Raw genomic sequence first — 20,874 nt, 5'->3', positions numbered from 1 at the left:
AACATCCTCTAAATGAATATACAAGTGGATCTCAGACCAGCAGTTTACTTCTTGGTTCACTTATAGATCTAAATACGAAATATATATTATCGGAGTTAACACCAGTTCCAACCCAGTGCGAAACCGAACTTTTTGTCAGTGTGAACCTCAACCTGAGCTAGGTTTTAAAAACAAACGAGCAAACTGACGTTTGTCAGAAAACAAGCAGACCCAATCTTGATATCCGATCCAGGTTGGAACTGAAAATAAACGAATTCGCTAATAGATTCTAGTGTGGGCTCAAGAGAAAAAGGTAGTTTATCAGACCCCATTAGTACTCTTAATTCAAATAATGCTGCAACTCACACAAAACAAACTGCAGTAGTCTATTTATCATCCTCTATAGCGGGTTTCCAACAATGTTCCCCACCTGTTCCAACTCTTTCCGGTCGCTGATGGACAGTTGCTTTTCACATCACTATGAACACAAAACACCAAAATTTTGCAGACCCGCCACTTCCCGCGTCATTCTCAATCCGATTTATCCTTGCGATTTCAAACCAAAACATTCAAGGTGTCAGAAGCACCGGGTTGCTGGGATGGGTATTTTACAAACAATCGTAGCTTGCTCTATCACCGGCCCAACCGGTACACCTGCGGCACACTTGCGGCACACCTGCGGCACACTGACAAAAAAGATGACCCAAGATTGATGTGTGGAGTGACCTACCCCTTGGTAGAGAAGACATAAAGACAAAAAAAAGTGTCGTGAATTATACAATCTTGTATAATTGATTGGGGACAATTTCGCTGGAAAGTGGCACTGACAAAAAAAATCCCTTTCCCCCCTTACTTTGAAGTAAACGAAGAAGTAAACATTAGCAACGATTGGCAAAATGTCAACACAAAACAGTGATGCCATTTAATATTATATTTTGTGTCATACTTGTCATCGAGTGCCATGACGCGCCGATCAGTGTGCCACGATGTGTTTCGGCACAATGTGCAGAGTCGATTACCCCTTGAGTAACCCAGTTTTTTTTCGATATATGCAATTAGATCAGCATCTCTACACGCGTCGTAGGGGCACTACGGATGAGAATCATCTTGACCTTTTTCCAGAACTAGCCTCCCATAAAGCGCTCCTCGAAAATCCTAATAGATTTTGACATAGGGTAGAGAACTACTTCGGCCTAATCGCCCATTTTGGGCCTATCGAGCAGAAAACTTCAAATAAATCCATGATTTCAGAGTTAACAAGTCAATTATGCGTTTGGTTCGATACTTTAGTTAATAAGCTACCGAACGAAGTCAATGAGAACGCGTGGTGTGAATGTTTGCACCCATTATTCCCAAAAACAAAAGAAGCGCTCCGACCGAATAAATTTTTATCTTCATCCGATAGGCCGAACTGAATTCATTGGCGTTTCAATGCGTTAGGCCGAGCTTAGAATCCGTAGGCCGAGTTTGGCGTCAAGAAGCAGCGTTAGACTTTTGACAATATCTCAACGATTGGTTTCTCTTTATCAAATCTTACGGTACGTATGAAAAGGTAAATAAATTTGGAAGCCATCAGTAATAATAACATTCCGTTTCATGCTAAACTGCGCTAGATTAAGAAAGATTAAGTGCAGGTTGTGCTTAATAGGAAGGAAATGGGGTAGTTAACCCTATTTAAAAAAATTTTGATCATTCTAAATTTATGAAAATTTCGAACCATATTTCAAATTCATGTTAGTTTATATTCTGGACATTAACATTTTCAATTTTGTTTAGGACTTATGACAACTTAAGTATTAGATTAGACCAAAGCATGATGTTAGTATGATATAAATGTGATGTAAACGAAAACAGAACAGGTAATCATCAAAACTTACAGAAACAAATCAAACAAAACGTAAAACTTACCAATAAATTCTAAACAAATTATATCTAAATGACAAAATCAGAAGCTCCTGTGAAAATAGAAAACAAGTTCAAATTCCTATGATTAATAAACAAAAATATTACAAAAGACATTTGATGATCTATTCTAGCCTTATAACAATCAAATTGAACCATCAAACTTACCACAGATCATCGTGTAATTCGCATTCTCACTTCTTTTCCTTCAAGTCTTTATTCAAATAGTGTAGAACGTAGTGTAAAACTAAATCGTAGCAGTATTTATACTCAGTCTGCAGTGAAAAAGGGGAACGAGAGAAAGAAAAAAAAAACCGAAAAGAGGGGTAATCAATTTCCCTGTGCAATCATCAGCATTCATAGCCCGGAGAAGAGGGGCGCTTCCGGACGAAGAAACTCACCATATTGTCCACCAGCTGGGGCCGGTGCCTTCGGACCGTTTTGACCGCCTGAAATACGTCCACCTCGCCGTGCTGAATGACCTGCTCGATGCACGCGTTCGCCGCACAGTACACTCCGGCTCGGCTGCGACCGTCTCTGTAGCAAAAACAAAAAGAAGAAGCAAGGGAGGAAAAAAGTCAAATCATTGAAATGAAATAGATGCAGCAAAAAGCAATGGCCCCAATAATTAAAATCGATTAGGATCGTAGAAGAGAGGTTAGGGAGAACACATTTCGATGATGGGGAGACGATTGAATTCATTGAATTGGACAGTATTGAATCGGTTTGTGATGGTGAGAGAAGGTGAACATTGTATGGAGTAATATTTTGCAGAAATGCGATGGAAATTGCTCGTCAGAAAAGATAAGCAATTTAATAACGAGAAAAAAATCTCGATCAAATCGGCGTCAATTATTGTCACAACCTGAGCAGGAACCGATAACTAACCGATAACATATGAATATCTTAATGTTGTATGATACCTTATTTTAGTATGCTTGTTGGATAAAAACTTATCTAAACTAACAGTTATCGACATACTTTATAAAATTTGATTCCAAAATAACAAAATGTTATCTTTCAGTTTTTAGAACATAATACCTAAAAGGGCTCTTGAATTGGTATTAGAAGTCCTTTTAAATAACAAATTATGTTATTCTTGTGTACAAAAAAAGCTTCTGTTATCCGTCAGTTAATTTAATAAATATATTATGTATTAGTTCGTTATTCGTAGAACATTAGTCATAGTATTTTCATTCCTGAATTTGGAATTAATAAGTTATTTTCTCCTGCTCGGGTAGTTGCCGACCAAACAACGTAGGTAAAGTTTTTATTCGTTTTCACTTTGCTTTGAGTGGCAAACGATGAAACGATGCATTGAAAATGCGAGGCACATTTAGCTGCGGAAAAAGGAGTCGCCATTATCCCGATGGTTATAGGTTTCACTCAGGCTGATTCATTTCAATGGAGTTCTCATTGGCGCAGTGTGGATTGCGTAATTGGCGAATTTTTGCCGTGTTGATAATTGAGATCGGTGGATTGAAGAGCATATGAAAAACTGCATTCACAGAAGCGTTTAAATTATGTCAACAATTAAAAATTTCTGGCGTAGGTTATAAGGGTGCTACGCTCCTCCATAATTTTACATGCCACTGAAATTTGGAACAATTTTTAAGACTTAAAGCTGTTTAATGTCGTTTTCACTTTTACGGAAGAGAAAAAAAATTACCCTTAATTTAAATTCTTTTTACTTAATTTTTGGTAAATTTGAGTTTTGCATCCCACTCTCACTTTTGTTGTTGTCAAAAACGGAACGAGAGATTCGACTTTCGCATGACTATCGTTCAATAAGCTACTAGTGAGTATATGAGATATTCTTAAATTTGAGTAAATGGAACTTAATTTTGGGTAGAAAATACTCACGAGTAAGTAATTATTTTTGCCGTAGTCAAATGCAAACTACTATAAGCGGTTTACTGAAAATTAGCTTATTGAACAGAACATGGGAGATGAGTGAAAAGAACTTAATTTTGGGTAATTTTTCGGTTCCGTGAGCATGAATAAGCGCGAGTCTTTGACAGCTCAACATTATTTGCTTGTAAACAAAGGAGCATCCTACATCTACACCCAAAATTATTTCGGTGTACGGCAGTGTAGCACCGGTGTAGCAAAAATTTCTGCTCACAACACTTCTCATATTCACCACCAAAGGTTGAATCAATCGCTTAGTTTCTATTAAAAAGACGTATGGGTTCTGCAATATGATACCAAGAACATCTTACACGGAAATGTCGTGCATTGCTTCTTTAACTTGCCTTGTCCTTTTAACAGATTTAAACATTCGTTTGTTCTAATGGCGAGCTACTTGGTAACGCGTTGTTTTATGAGCTTTACGACTACCCAGTACCACAGAGAACAGACGTTGAGGCACCGACAAACCGACATGAATGACCATAGCTAAAACAATAAAATTTTCGGACATAAGTCAGAATTAAGTGTCATGTCGGTTTGTCGGTGGTTGAGGAGTGTATGTGTAGACTAGACTAGACTAGATGTCGGTTTGTCGGTGGTTGAGGCTCGAACTAAATTTCTGTAAAAAGTTGTTTAAAGATTCCTATTGGACTTAAGCGCCACTAACGGTGACTTCCCCACTTAAAACCCTCTTTGACAACCTGATGGCGCTGGCGTTGCACAACTTACACTAGACACTAAGTGCTGGTAGCACCAGGAGGTAATTTTCGACAGATAATTTATAGATACTAGCGTCTGTTCTCTGTGCCAGTACGTACTCCTCAGGTTCTGGAACAGTATGCTTCACGATCCCACAAAGATACGATAGATTGTCAGCAAGAGTTTTAAGGTCAATGAAAGGATTAGAAATTTCTTAATGAAATGAAATGAGACGGTAAAATATCCAAGTGTTTTTTCACCCATTAGTGGGTAAAAAATATACCCATTTTTGGTTATTATAAATGGGTATTTTTATTCATTAATGGTTTTTCACGAAACACCGTGCAGGGGACCCTTTTTCCTGTCAACCATATATACACAGAAATTCAAAACAACCCAAAATTAAGTTCTTTTCACTCATCTCCCATGTTCCGTACGATAAGCCAAATTTGGGTAAACCGGCTCAAAGTAGTTTGCATTTAAGCACGGCAAAAAAAATTACCCATCGCTAAGTTATTTTCAATTTTTTCTACCCAAAATTAAGTTCAATTAACTCAAATTTGGGTATATCGCATATTACTCAATTTTGGCTTCTTGTACGGAACTAGACGGTTGAGTCGAATCTTTCGTTCTATTTTTGACAACAATAGCGAGAGGAAATGAAACGGACAGAGGTCAAATAACTCAAATTTAAGTTTAAAAAACCCAAGCGGTGGGTAGTTTTGTTTTTCTGTGATACACGGGAACAAATCAAAAATCCGAAATGAGAAAAAATGACTCATGATTTCATGAATATAGCATATTTTCATGTTATGAAAATACCCCATGAATAATATTCATGATATCATGAGCTATGTTTGCGTAACGCACCCAAGATTCCCGAAACCATGAATCATCCGAGTTAAAATCATGAATTTAACTTTTAGCTTTCAAACCAAAAATAACTAGACTAACTAACAAAAACACTTGACTAACAGTACTTGTATAAGATGGAAGACAAAAGGCGTATGTAGTGCGTTGAGCACGGTTTCCAGGTAACGCTTGAAGCGGTAATGATTCCGCTGCATTATGATTTTTATGTGACCACACATAAACAGAATCCACCCAGAAGCACACATGAAATTTATGAGTCAAATGAATAATATGTGTGGTTACACATGGCTTTTATGTGTACACATTAGAGTGATGCAAAATTTGAAATTTTCGCTCCACAATACGTAAACGATTCCAAATCGGATCTTGACTCACCTCTCAAAATTTGAACCCATTTGGTGAGAAACTGAGATGGCACAAACCATTTGAAGTTTGTATGGGAATTACTATGGTAAAACCAAGATTTTTGTTCATGTCTATCTAATAATTCACCAGATCGGTCTGCTTCAAAAACAAACAACTGTACTTGCAGGAAATTTTCCCAGCTACAACTTTGTCCAAGACCACTTTTTGATTAAATGCAAGGATCAAAAGTTATCAATGGTTCAATGCGCTGATGTCTTATGATGATGCTCAATCAACTGCTCAGCAGGCAACATTGGTGTTTCTGGGGCGTTGAATAAGACACAACAATCATGGCTACTATGTCACACTGCAAAATACAGTGTTGCCTACAGAGCAGCTGCTTGATCATGTCATAAGTTTACCAATCTCTTAAATAATTAATAGCTTTTTCCTGTCTCGTTTTACATAGAAATGATCTTGGGCAAAGTTGTAGCTGAGAAAATTTTCTATAAGAATGGCTATCGAACTGTTTTGCAGCTCAATATGGAAAAAGACTAGAAGGCAAGGAACAAAAAGTTGAGATTTCCCATAGTAATTTACATGTAAACTTCAAATGTCTTGTGCGAAGTCTGTTTCTAACCAAATGAGTTGTAACTTTGGGAGGCTAATCAGGACCCGATTTGAAACCATTTAAGCACTTTGGAGCGAAAAAGTCAAATTTTGCATCAATCTAGTACACATATTAAGTATGTGTCTGATACATAGATATAATTTGTGGATCACATTGCAAAAATCCATGTGTCGGACACATAAAAACAATCTTTGAAATTTTATCAGTGCGTAAAGAAATCATGAATCATTGTTATGATTTCATGTGATGGCATGTTTTTTGATGTTTTGTTTTTTTAATCATGAAAATGGTATCGGATTTCTGCCCGTGTGGATGCACTAAAGACATAGAGGTAACTCTAAGACCAGAGGGTCCAGAAGAAACGTACTCAACTTTTTGGCTCAACTCTGGGACTCCCTTCGGTCACAAGCTAACCGATGCACGCCTCGAAACATAGGAAAATCCACGAACCCTTAATTTTATCTGTCAAACTTTCATAGCGAATCAAAACAAACATAGTGGTGAATGCTAGAAATAGTAGCTTGTTGTAGTCATTCTCACCCACTATATTCATCATATTGATGTGAGCTCCACCGAAATTCGCGATTTTTGCCCTCGTGTTGACGTCTGTATGCAGCGCGCACAGCACACTTGATAGCCGCTGACAAGGATGGATCGCTCTTTTGGGACTTTTTCGTTACTTTTTAATATAGAATGCTTACATTAAATCCAAATTAATTTTAAGTTTACCCATCTTAAAAAAGATAGTTTGGTGCTATTAATCTCCCTATCAAAATTGAAAATATCTGCACCGTAGAGCCACACTCTGTGTTTTCAATAAAGGTACACTTGAGAGCGCTCTCGAGTGTAGCTTCAGTGAAAACACTGAGTGTGGCTCTACTCTATTTTAAGATGGGTTAACTGAAAATTCAATTGGATTTAACGTAGGCATTCTATATTAAAAAGTAATGAAAAAGTCCCAAAAGAGCGATGCATCACTGACCGCTGTTTAGATTTTCTCTTCTTGGTCACACTCATCAGACCGTCATCCACCACGGCGAATAAGTGCATACAGACGTCAATAGTAAAACACGGTGGGATCAAGGGGTAGGTCACTCAGCACAGTGTGCCAAAAACACAGTAGGGCACACCATGGCTCACTCATATGGCACCCATGGTACATATTTTTTGTGATCTCTAAAGTAACTGGCATCACTGCATTATTTCTGCGCAACAACAAACAATTTTCGGTATCAGCAACAAATAATTTCGCATTTAATTAAATGCTTCTACGCTCAACCTGGAAAAGTTCAGGATTGATTAAAATAGAGTCACTGCTACTCCGCCACTAAACATTTTAACCTCAGTCCCCGAATAAAAATCATTAAAAATGAATCCAAAAATATATTAATTAAATAACAGTGAATCATTGGCATGCTCATCCTCATTTTCACCATCTACATCATCCAATATCGAAAGGCTGTGCGGTGACGTGAACAGTCCTGTCTAGCTGGAGCAGATATTTGCATCTACGTAGCACTTCGACGGATTGACTTCGTAAGTTAGCAGAGGACGATTTTGGGAAAATTGAACTGTGACGAATTGATTTTCTGCGTCATCCATTCCACCTCCAGTAGCTCCTGGATGGTGATTTGAGTTTGGGGATTTTTGAACAACAACACGTACAGTGTCACATAGAGAGCCCACATTTTCAGTTCAGTTGGTCGTGCCGTAGAAGCACAAACGAAGTGAACTTTGGTGACGAAACTGCTATTGCAATTTTTCAGTGTACCACATGGCAACACTACTACTGGATAGGCCTTTTTAATGCACCACCAACGTAGAGTGCGCCCCGCGAGTTGGAGGGGAAACATCAACAAAAACCGGTTGTTTACATCAGACTCAGAATTTTTCACAACGCAAATTAAAGCATTTTTCATTCAACATATATCCAATTTCCTTCGGTAATTGTATGATTTTCCACTGATCTGAACTAATTTGCACTCAAACTATGTACACACAAGAAATTCGGAAGATCATAACCACTAAGGCACTATTCTAACTTACCATTTTTCTCAACAAAAATATTCTTGAACACCAGCAAGATCCTTGCAAAACCGATACAGAATTAAATTTTTCCACTGTACATCAAGTTTTGAAGCATCTTTGATGAATCAATTTATCAGGAAAAGTGAAAAAGTGTTCCGCTTTCTATGTTTATGGCAGAAAATTCTGCTCACACCACTCTTTTTGACGTTCTCCTATTCATCACCAGAGGTGCAATCGATCGCTTAGTTATTGTACCATGGCAACACTACTACCAACAATCAATTCGAAACTAACGATTTTAAAATGGCTCACCACTTGACTAGCCTATTGGTCCCAAGCAAATCGATTAACGTACCCCATTCTAGTCTAAATTCTAGTACTACACAATGTTTGTTTTGATTCGCTATGAAAGTTTGACAGATGAAATTAGGGGCTAGTGGATTTTCCTATGTTTCAAGGGGTTAATCGATTAGCTTGGGACCGAAGAGAGTACCCGAGCTGAGCCAAAAAGTTGAGCACGTTTCTTCGGGACCTTCTGATCTTAGAGTTACCACTATGCTTCTACCATAGACCATCTATACAAAGATCTCTGAATATCTTTGCACTTCTGGAAAGACACCTAAGACATCTAAACATATTCTTGAACACCTAGAAAGTTTCTTGAAATTTAGCAAAGTTCGCAAAACCTCCAAGAAGTTCATGGAGCTTTTTTGGAGTAAGATCTCTGAAAAACTGCAACGAAGTTCCCTAATCTGAAGCGAAGATCCCTGAAGTTCTTGGAAGTTTATTGAACTATTTTTAGATCTTTTACTAAATTCCTTGAACTTTTTCAAAATTCCTTACACTTATATAAAGTTTTACGCAGCTCCTCAAATTGCTACCAAATTCGAAAAACGTCTACAAAGTTTGCTGCACTTCTACGTTTCTCGTAATTTCTACGATCTTCCCTGAACTTTTTTTTGAAGATTTACGAAGTTCCCACAACACAGCAAAAAAATAATTTTGATATCACATCAAAGTGGATGCACTACAATCATGTCGAAAATTTCATGTAATTTTTATGACCACATAAATAAACAAATGCAGTAAAAGCAGCGTAATGTCAGTGCATGCATTGTATTAATGATAATTTTGTGCTTTTTAGCAAGTAATATTACACCATATTTTCAACATGATTGTAGTGCATCCACTTTGACGTGATATCAAAATTATTTTTTTGCTGTGAAGTTAAAGAAAAATCTCTGGGCTCATGGCCAATTTGTAGAGTCTGAAGACGTCTTATTGCCATCAATTTGATATAATATAATTTCTCAAAATTGTTTCTACTAGTCCAGAACATAACAAAAGTAATCAACGCAGCAAAAAATTAATTTTAATATCACATCAAAGTGGATACACTTCAATCGTGACAAAAATATGATGTAATATTACTTGCCATAAGGACAAAATTATCATGAATACAGTGTATAAACTGACATTACGTTGCTTTTACTGCTTTTGTTTATTTGTGTGGCCATAAAAATTACATTAGATTTTCGACATGATACATCCTCTTGGATGTAATATTAAAATTATTTTTTTGCTGTGAACATAAAGAGCTTCAAAAGAAAATGTTGGTGGTCCAATTTTAATAATCACTGTTAAATAGTAGCATCGAACTTAACAAGCTTGACAAAATACAGGTTGTCGTGACCGGACCGATGTTTCCAGCCTCGGCCACGGCTACACGAATTAGCGAGGCAGCTCCCACGGGTGCGCTGCTTTTATTGCGGCTGCTATGCTGCTTCTGCTGCTGGTGGTGGTTTGTCACCTCCAAAATTCGTCACAAGAATACCTTCTACGAGTAAGTAAAATTCTTCTTTATTTTGATTTGTCATGTGGTTTACAATTGCTAATACAGGGCAAGACGTTAGCCAGAAGGGCTCTTCATCTTTGGTGGACTTTTTGATTTTGTGTTGTACATGTTGTTTTTTACTGTGTAATGTTTTTCAATTTTCTTCTTGTGATGTATGTTGCTTGAATGTATTCATTTGTTATTCTACCTACTTAACCTAACTTAACCTAACGTGCCAGATCCCTGACGATCTGTTGATCGGATCGCCTACAGCAATCTTTGAACCTTGCGATGGAGTTAGCTCTCCGTAACTCCAGTGTCTGAAGACCAGCCAGGTGGTGGACCTCAGAATTTTTAGTCCGCGGGGGACTGTTGAGGATCATCCTAAGGAACTTGTTTTGAATCCTTAGGAGTTTGAGGTGATGGTGAGGTGATGGCATTTGGCGCAACTCTCCCAGATTGGCATCCCGTATTCTATTACGGGAAGGATGATTTGTTTGTAGACAGCAAGCTTATTTTTCAGGGACAGGGTAGACCTCCTGTTGATGAGTGGATACAACGATCTTATCAAGATGTTGCACTTGGTTTTGGTTTTGTCAACGTGCTCCCTGAAAAGAAGTTTGCTGTCTAGTGTTAGCCCGAGGTACACGACCTCTTTGGACCATTCCACCACTGAGCCGTTTAAGCAGATCTTATTATTTTCAGACGGATCAAGTCTGGGAGATTTTGAGTGTGCAAAGATGATGACCTGGTTCTTTGCCGCGTTGATACGGATCTTCCAGCTGTTGAAATATTCAGACAGGACGTCCAGGCCTCTCTGAAGTTTGGCAGTCAGAGCGCCGATGAACCTACCCTTGTAAACAATGGATGTGTCATCTGCGAACAGAGACAACGATCCACCATCAGGGAGAGCCAGCATATCGGAGGTGAACAGGTTGAATAGAATAGGGCCAAGGATGCTTCCTTGTGTAACCCCGGGACCGATGTTGAAAGCATCCGAAGTGTTTGAGTTCCAGATTCAGGATGTTGTCGAAACCTGCGGCCTTCATGTTTTTAGATGATTTGATAAAGGCCAACAGTTCGTCAGCCGTAATCTCAGATTCCTCTGGAAAAATGTTATGAATCTGATGAAGATTGGTTGCATTTTCAGCAACCACAGATTCATGAGGGCTGACGATGTTTTGTCCGAGATTATGGGAGCTGACGAAGTGTTGACCTATCGCGGCAGCCTTCTCTTCAGGAATTATCAGATGAACCACTGGGTCGCCGGGACGATCCAGTGGGGTCAGTGGTGGAATGGGTCTTGGCTTATTTTTAGGGATTTTCGTTAGTTTCCAGAAGGGCTTAGCACAATCTGGGAGAGAGCGGATCTTGTTAGCAAAATCTTGATTTCTGAGGTCCACCATCCTGGCTTGGATGGTTTTTGTAAGACGATTGCAATGGGTCTTCAAGACACGTAACCAGAGCGCTGGTATTTCCTTCGGATGGAGTTACGGAGTCTGATGAGATCTTTGGTAATACTATCAAGGTTCAGAGTATTGCTCACCTCTCTGGATACTGGCACGTGTTGTTCCCTGGCCCGGGATATCGCCTCCTCGATGGAACGTAGACACCGGTAAACGTCCTCGGGCGTCTCTGGAAGGACACCGTAGTCGACAGTAGAGTCGACACAGTGTTGGAACTGCTCCCAGCTGACACGATGGTAGTTGCGTCGGGAAGCTTGGATTCGGTTGACGGATGAGCCTACTTCGGCCACCACCGGATAGTGGTCCGAACTCAGCTCCTGATGGGTCACAGGTAGCGAGATGATGTCTCCCATGTTGCTGATGAAGATGTCTATCGTGGAGTGAACGCCAGACCGGCTCAACCAGGTGGGACAGTCCGGCGCTAATATGGTGTAGCGAGCCCCTTGCAGGTCGTCGTTCAGGATGGTGCCGTTTTGGTTGCGTCGACTGTTGCCCCAAGCCTGGTCGCCAACGATGATGTACTTTTCGCGCCGTCGAGTTAGATTGATGATGTCCCTCCGCAGGTCTGCTGCCGACCCGTCCCTGATGGTGACTTGCTTGGGGCAGTAGGTCGCAATGATGGTGATAGGGCCGACAGGAGTGGAGACTTCTACCCCTAAAGCTTCGATGGTTATCGGCTGGAAGCTCGGCAGAAGCCGACAGCAGATGTTTCTCCATACAGCAATGGCCACTCCTCCTCCCCCGGAGCTGGTTCGATCAAGTCTTAGAAGCCGGAAGTTAGGAAGGTAGATGTTTACCTCCGGTTTCAGGTGGGTTTCGGTGATAACGGCAATGTCGATGTTTTGTTTGTTAAGGAAGTCAAAGAACTCGATGATCTTGCTCTTGAGCGAGCAAGCGTTCCAGTTGGCGATCTTGATGGTTTCACGGTCCATAACTGAGCATGAAGGCAGTCACAGCTTGGAGCTGGTCGGATTTGTTCCTGATGGTGTTGGCAATGTCGTGCATCTTGAGGAAGATGATCATTAGTTCCGCTGCGGTGAACCAAGAACCATCGTTGATTTCGGGCTGCGGTAGGGACGGTCCATCCTGACGCCAGTTTAGCCTGAGTTTGCAGGGACTCTGGCAGTTTGAACTTGAGCGGTGGCGGCTGCCGCAGCAGCCAATCGTTGAACAGGACGCGGATGCCCTTGAGGTCCATCAAAGTTGTTGAGTTCTTCTCAAGGTGGACCAGGTATAGCTGGTCGTGGTACTTGACGGCCTTGTTGTGGCGGGCCATCTTGTGAATTTGGACCGGCTTTAGTCCATTAGCCACCAGCTCTTCCAAGAGGACGCCTGTGTCCATGTCGTATAGTCCTCGCAGGACCACCATGAAACGGCTTAACAGCCTCGATGTCGTGGAAGAAGTACTCCACCTGTGCTTGGTCCAGCATGGCCTGAACCACGTTGTAATGGTTCAACGCAGGAACCATCAATTTGTATCCTTCCGTGCACAGCTGGATGGTGCACCGGACGCCCTTCGTGATGTAGAAGTTTATTTTTTCCCGCAGTCCGGGAGGGAAGCCTTTCACGTAGAAGGGCGGCATTCTGTCCTTTTTCGGCGGTCCTGTTGTTACCGTCACCGGTTCTGCACCGTCCTTCAGAACGGAGAACCGATTGTTGACGAGCAGCTTCTTCCCGGCAGTCGCACTGTCACTGTTGTCTTCAGGCCTTGACCGTTTCCCGGGATTGCCGGAACAACTCAATCGAACGAACGAAGAGAGCGAGAGAAGAAACGTCGACTGTACTGCTCATCAGTCTGGCAGCGAAAAAAAAAAACTTCTACAAACTGAGATAGCCCGTATTTATACCTACCCTACGTTCTTTCCATCTATCCATCTCTATTGGCTGCTAGCTGTGCCGGGATTTCCCCTCACGATGTTTCACACCAACGATATTTTACTCAAAATGAGTGTTTCATTACTCAAGTATTTTTTTTATACCTACATATAAAGTTATCAATTTTATTCATTAATATTCAACTCTATATACCACACCGGTGAGTAAAAAAAAGCACCAAAAATTTTGGAGGGGGCCTAGATAATTCTCGAGGGGGCTGGCCCCCTGGCATCCTCATTAGCTACGCCTATGCCGATCAGAGTGCTGCGCAGCAGCAGTATTCTTGAAGGGCTGCCCATTCTGTTGATCTGGCGTTGACGTGACCATTGTCTTCGACAGCTCGTACGGTTTGATATACAAAAAAAAAAACACATTTGAATTGTCAAAATACCGGGTTGCCAAACACACACAAAAATCAGTCAGATGACATGGCACTCTTGGTACAGTGCGGCACACTTGAGGCACACTGAGAAAAATGTTGGTGCAAAATAAGTGTGTAGAGTAACCACCCTTGGGTGGGGTTGAATTTGTGTTTTATGCAACCGTTAATGAACGACCCAACATTACGTGTTTAGACCAAAATAGCAACAAAACTAAACAAGATACAAAGGTGGTGTCAAAGAGAGCAATGCAGAACGATTTAAGAGGCATTTTTTGATTAGACAAAATAATTCACTTTATTACGTATCTTTTGGAATAATAAGGGAAAACACGTAGAAAAACACAAATTTTAGACATGTTTATCTCTAAAATGTAATTAAATGCAGCATACTTGAAGTAGGAATGACACTTTTAAGTAGGATATTTTCTAAGCTATCCAGTGAAGATAATAATTTTGTGCCAAATAGTATATTTTCCGAGTTAGAGCCAATTTGTAGCAAGCATAGAAAGAAAAACAGAAAAAAGCTCAATAACTCAGTAATCTTTGAGGTTTGTTCTATGCGTAGAACATTTTTTTCATAAAATATGATCTTCTATCACCCCTAAAAATATTTGCACTAAAGAATGAAATATATACATGTATATTTTTGATTATTTACCGAAAATAACTTGATTTTTTTTTACCGTGGAAAGCAATAATTTTTCCTACAACTTTGTCTAAGACGTCATTTCTATTGGAAGTGACATTTTCGAGTTATGATCAAACAATCATGCAAAGTTTTATACAAATTGGAGAAGGTCGAGTATGAAATTCGATTCAATTTTGTTTGCTATTGGGTCTGGAAATGCTCTGTTGGTTCCTTTGGGAAATATAAATTTGTTTCCCAGGAAATTTGAGCAGATTCCCGGGAACTGGGAAATTTGATTTTTGTTAAATTTCCCGGGATGTCCAGGAAACACTAGAAGTAGTACTGTTTCATCCACTGCAAGCTTTTTTTAAAAGCTTTATTAAGGAGATATTTAATCATCTGGCTAGTTCATCTCCAATCTACTCCAACCGTTTACGTTCGAGAAAATCAATTAAGGCACAGAAAATAGACGTCCAACTTCGGTCAGAAACTCAGAAACTGTTTTGTTGAAAATTGCCACTTGGCGCTACCAGCACTTAGTGTCTAGTGTAAATTGTGCAATGCCAGTGCCATCAGGTTGTCAAATAGGTTTTTTAAGTGGGGAAGTCGCCGTTAGTGTCGCTTAAGTCAAATAGGAATCTTTACACTAGTTTTTAGAGAAATTTTATGCGAGCCTCAACGCCTGTTCTCTGTGATTAAGGGTAACTTTTTCCGAATTTTTTCCACTGTTTAAAACGCTGCTACAAAGATCTCTGCATATCAATAAAGCGTAATGAAAGCGGGACGTTTCCTAAAATTACTGATTCAACTATTCCGGTCACAAACCGATAATCAAGTTTACGGCTTATGACTTGCTCTCCGGTAATTCTAAACGGATTCCTGATGTTAATGGGTCATTGAATACATGATTTTGATCTCTACTTACGGCGATACGACACAAACTGGACCGTAGTCGGTTTTCTGCCTCCACCGTTCGACCATGTTCATCAGCTCCACCAACGAATTCGTGGATGTTGGCACCTGTAAACATATGACCATTGCAATTGGATTCTAAACGATTTGTTTTCTTAACTTGACTGGTTCACCGAACTCACCTTGTGTCCCATGGGCCAGCATATCAGCTGAAAGAGCTGTACCGTTCTGGGTGGAGCTTTCACACCGGCCATCAGTTCCGTCAGCGAGATCACCTTCTTGTTGATTCGGAAGACCCACGACTTGATGTTGGCGTAGTGGTTGTGCGAGATGTGATCGATCGTAAAGACCGGACCGTACTTTTTCGAATGGCGACCCTCGGGCCAGCAGGAAGGATATTGTTGCTGTTTTGTAAATGGGGGACAGTTGTTTTGAATCCTACTAGGACTGAAAGTCGGAAATTATTGTACTTACCGAGTTTTGAGGTGGTTGACAGAGGACGACGACCGCGGAACATTCGTGATCGTACACTAAGGACCAGAATTCTCCGCAGGTTTTCTGTAAGGGCCACTCGGTAACTATATACTCTCTAGGCTTGGTGTAGCCCTGAAAATGAAAATTGAGAACGAATATGAAAAAAAAGGTACGCTAATTAAAGAGAACCGTATGCAGTGGGAGCAGTATCCCAAGGGTACTATTTCCGCGCGTACTTACATCTACAAATACAGCGTTAATGTAGTCGGTAAATGAATTTCCCTGAAACGAGGTAAGGTAAGGACGGAAGTTGTCAGCTGTTGGGAGAGGGAGAGAGAGAGAGATAGAGAAAAAAGATGCTGTTAACAACACCCGCACGTAATTCAATTAAACTTTTGCCAGTCGCGACGACGACGACAGGGCCAACGATGACGACGCTAGGAACAGCGTGCCTAATGCAGACACAGGTAAGCGGCTAGTGGACGCCTCCACCGTGCTGCGTGCTGGAATAGGTGGTGGATAGGTCCCTACGGAACACTAGGTACCAACACATTCTCCTTGGCACGGGAACACGGGAAGGCTGCAGACGTTGTTGACATTGACATGCTAATGTAATGAGAGAGCTATAAGCTGACAAAATTGGCGGAGTGCTCTGGTGACAAACAAAAATTGAATTTTCGGCGGTTTCCAAATTCGAGTGTCTATAAGTTGGGTAATTACATTGCGTAACTAAATAATCATATTGTCTCAAATTGCGACTATTTTTAGCAAATAATCCTTGATCCACATCTCCGTCCTGCTAGCGCGTGATAATATCGCAAATGTCAGCACATGTTCACTGCTAACTGTTTACCTCTCGCCGTTCCACTAAACTTACGTGGTACACAGAGCACGTCTCGGTTCTTATCCCGGTTGTCACCGCGGTGGCCCCCGGCGCAGTCTCCAATGGTGAACCGGGGCGTCTGTTTGCAAATCTGAGCGTACTCCTTTTGGTAGGAGTTCATTTTCGATACGTTATCTTTGAGGCTCTTCTCCTTCAACCGCTGCGACAGTTCCTTCACCGGAAACCACGAATTGCCGCAGATCACAAACTCCTCCAATGTGTCGTATACGAACTTGTATTGTTCCTGAAGGGGGAAGAAAATTTAAAAGTTTTTCGGTTGTGAAAGACTCGACCCGAGGGATGAACTTACCACATTTTCGATAAGGCCTTTCCGAGACTGTCGCAACTTTTTCAGATAACCAAACGCGTGAAACGAGTCCTCCTCTTCGGCCAGTTCCATGTTGGCATCGATTGCCAGGTACACCCCGGATCGCCCTCCGCCGTCACTGCGATTGGCGGGGGAAAATGTGTAAATTTAACATTCATTTAGATATACAATTGTGGAACTCACTTGCAATGCACCAGCATCGGACCAACCTGGCTGTTTGCCTTGATGATTGTCCCCACGACGGAGCGGACCCTTCGTCGGAACTCGAGGATCGCATTGGAGAAGGGGCAGGTGTGCGAGTGCCATTCGGTGTAGTGAAACTGCAGCAGGAAACGCTCCTCCGTCATTACCTGTACTTGCAGGAAGAGCCAGAGAAACGGAAATTCGTCATATTCCGTTCAGTGGGTTACCGTTATTGTTGTTAGCGTTATTCCCATGAGCGATGAGTGGGTGGAGAAGTGATGGAATGGGTGATGGATGTAACGAGATGGGAACAAGGTAGACAATGAATGAGACACAGCCCGGCACCTGCAGAATCACTCGACGTGCTCGAGCTAATGAGATGGGAAAATGTTCAAGTAAAATGTATGGGGAATGAGATAACTTTATAATCCATGGAAAAAAACGACAAATATTTTGTCAGGATGACACACGTTCCCGAAGACTATGATTAGCAAATCTTGTAGGATTCTGTCAGAGATTTAAGACGTATGCGATGTAACTTTCCTCCTCGCTTAGTCTACACAACGTGAGAGTTTATGGACAGACATATTCTATCGTGGGTGCTAAATGTATCCGGCTGCTGAACGCTTTTCACCATTACAAGTGCATGTTTGTGTCGTCCAAAGACGCTTCAAATACATGCAGAACACACGTCGTCAGCTTTGCCGGCGTCACAGGACCGTGTCAGTGGAATGCCATCACGTACTTTGCTTTGCTAGCTTTCTGTATGAACTATTGTTTGAAGAGAAGTTTTGATGGATTTGGCTGGAAGTTGGTACACAAATGACACCTTCACACAAAAGGGATGGAAGGCACGTGACTTGGAATGAGTTGATGATGAGGACAGTCTGTGCGGCTACAGCACTTACGTTGTCTTTGTTCACTTTAAATAACCTAAACGTTCTTATATGGAAATTAGCTAGCTCTTCTTCGGATTGCACTTTGATGTGAATGTCGCCGTAGATTTCCTCCTTTTCCCGGTTGGGTGGCCAGTACTGAACACACATTACCTGCGGGGGTAAAAGACAGAGAGAGAGAGAGAAAAGCAATGAGAAAAAGAAATCGTCCGGCGATAAGGAATATGAAAACAAAGTTCATTTTTCGAGAAGTAAAACTTTTTTTTAGAATTTATTAAACCAATTTCCTTTGTGGCGGGGAGTCAGTGCGCACTGCAGCAGATCCTCGGGTAAGTTGGGAATTGTAAAACAAAAAATGCGGAAAGATTGAGTTTGCTCCGGGGGTTAATGTAAGTTGTGGAAAATCAGATTTATTCGCCTGTACGTTTGACGATAACAGGGGTGTAACTGCTGAATATTTAAAGAAACACAAATAATTGTAAAAAATACAAAAAGTAATGAGGGAAGAAAATAAAGTTTCAAAACTGACACTGCCGAAGGAAGCATTTAACTTAAACTGCTCAAACTACGGTATCATAAGCAGGCTTATTTGCAGTTTTGTTTTCTATTTTTGTCAAAAGTAAAAATATTCTCTATTAATTTAACATTAATTTTTTTTTTTAATTCTCCTTTGCATTTCGATACCTCCTTTGGTCGACATTTCGATGATAGTTCTTATGTAGTGTTATTCGATATATCAAAGGCAGAGCTTCTGAATTACAGTGCCGGTTCGATTTTGGCACCGTGCCAAAATCGAACGGGTGTTGAAAATAATATTTTTTCGTTCATTGTGACAACAATTTTTAATAAACGTTTAATTATGAATGAAGCCGACGTCCTAAAGATGACCCTTGTGTTGACTCTTTTTCACTCCACGGTGCACAGTTTCTAGTCTAATTTCATGACCTGAATTAATAGCACCATGAAAACGTGGATTAAGAGTTATGCCGCCTTAAGCAAAGTTGATGGGCATGACTTGCTTCATATTTTTAACGAGATTCGGAGTAGGCGTTGCTGAGGTCGGTTGGCTTTTTAAAAGCTGTCACGATTTTTTTTTTCTATTTTTCCGCGAGTGTGATTATTTGATATATAAAGCATTAATGATAGTGAATCCGGAATGGACTTATCGGACAATAAACTATTTTTGGTATATAAATTTAGTCGTTTGTTGTTTGTTTGGAAGAGGAAGTGAAGTTTGTTGTGTTCGTGGGGAGGAGTGTTGGACGATCGATCAGCGTTGGATAGAGGAGAAAGGGTGAACATGTTGCCGAGTTCGTCTGTATAGCAGCCATCTTGCAAGATTCTCAGAGAAATATTAGCTATTCACTGCTTAAGCAGTTTACAAAACGAAGTAAATCTTGATCACACTGAGGAGCAAGTTGGAGTGATGAACCTATCTAGAGAGCACTCGATTAAGGACATTTCATTCAAGTTTTACCGGACAGCCAGACCGGATGTTGATTCTCATCAAGCAAACGATTTGGACTACTGCGCTGGAACATTGCTTGGCAGCTTGATACAGATTCACTTGGTCTCTCGATGAGATCGTTCTTATTATCTTTATTTATCTCTTTATATTTCACTTCAGCTTATCGTTTACCAAAACGAACCCTGCTGCAAACCCAACCATCTTACCCAACATCCCAGTGATTCCTCGTAGAAGTGCAGAGGATTTCTCGTTCTATCAAAGCGAGTGCAACGTCAACACATTCCTATCCATTCCTTTCTTGACCTGCGTTCGGGCGCGGCCGGCGCTGGTGTTGCCTAGTTTGAGATCACCAGTTTTTACACATTAAGGATGATTGCTAGTCCCAATAATCAGGATTTTCCAGTAATCAAAGGATCACATTTTAGTCCTTGTTACTTTTTATGACTTGATATTTAATAGTGACAAGACTCGGGCAGTGCATTTATATATTGTATATTTCAAATCAAAAATATTGCTTAGGTTCATAGATTTCACATAATCCTTTTCCCTTTGTCCTTCGCCTTTTCCTTTCTCTCTTCTCTTTTCAGAAACCGAGTAATGGCGCTATATCCATAAGTCATATAAGGCTAGGACAAGAGTTAGTGCTCATGCCCTCATGCTCTAGCTTTGATGCTTCCAACGACCAACCAATCATAATTACCAAAATCGAAACGTACGGTACGAGATGTCCACGTTTCATCCATTTATTGGATTTTGAAGCATCGTGTTTAAATTTTCAATTTAAACAGCCCGATATTTTCTGAATCATCTTGCCCCTTAAATGCTGCACAGTAGGCCTGGCCGTTTTGATATGTGTGACGCATCTTCGATTTGAAACATATATCGAAAAGACAATAAAAATTATGTAGGTATATAGGGGAATTTACGTATTCTCGGCAACCTAAGCAGCGACCTGCTTTCTATAGCCTTTTTCTCTATGGAACGCACACATATGCAGTATTGGTTTGTTTACAATCTTTTGCTGCCAGCTGCTCTAACAATTTCAGTCGAAAGAATTGTCAAAAACTGTTTTGAAACGCTTTTACAAAGCTCCAATCTTCTCTAGTGAGAGCGAGTATTGTCGGCAACCAGTTTTTCTTCGGCAACCGTTCCATTTGAACTGCATGTAAATCTGCTG

General features: G+C 40.7%; 1 protein-coding gene across 1 annotated transcript in view; it reads right to left on the bottom strand.

Moving 5' to 3' along the window:
* Positions 1-20,874, bottom strand: part of Ptp36E (protein tyrosine phosphatase 36E) — a 51,272-nt gene that overhangs the window by 4,807 nt on the left and 25,591 nt on the right. Inside the window, exons 6-15 of the mRNA XM_065229498.1 lie at positions 18,242-18,382; positions 17,334-17,500; positions 17,133-17,268; positions 16,817-17,066; positions 16,180-16,256; positions 15,940-16,071; positions 15,648-15,869; positions 15,479-15,573; positions 2,283-2,418; positions 2,050-2,156 (exon numbers count right to left, since the gene is read on the bottom strand). Of these exons, the coding sequence (XP_065085570.1) occupies positions 2,076-2,156; positions 2,283-2,418; positions 15,479-15,573; positions 15,648-15,869; positions 15,940-16,071; positions 16,180-16,256; positions 16,817-17,066; positions 17,133-17,268; positions 17,334-17,500; positions 18,242-18,382 (1,437 nt within the window). The 3' untranslated portion in view covers positions 2,050-2,075. The remainder of the gene's footprint in view (positions 1-2,049; positions 2,157-2,282; positions 2,419-15,478; positions 15,574-15,647; positions 15,870-15,939; positions 16,072-16,179; positions 16,257-16,816; positions 17,067-17,132; positions 17,269-17,333; positions 17,501-18,241; positions 18,383-20,874) is intronic.

This window comes from Ochlerotatus camptorhynchus, unplaced genomic scaffold, assembly GCF_037179485.1.
Source record: "Ochlerotatus camptorhynchus isolate MF236.1 unplaced genomic scaffold, CSIRO-AGI_Acam_v1.1 ptg000315l, whole genome shotgun sequence".
Lineage (NCBI taxonomy): Eukaryota > Metazoa > Arthropoda > Insecta > Diptera > Culicidae > Ochlerotatus > Ochlerotatus camptorhynchus.
The sequence above is the reverse complement of the archived record's forward strand: the minus strand, read 5'-3'. Positions and strand labels throughout refer to the sequence as shown.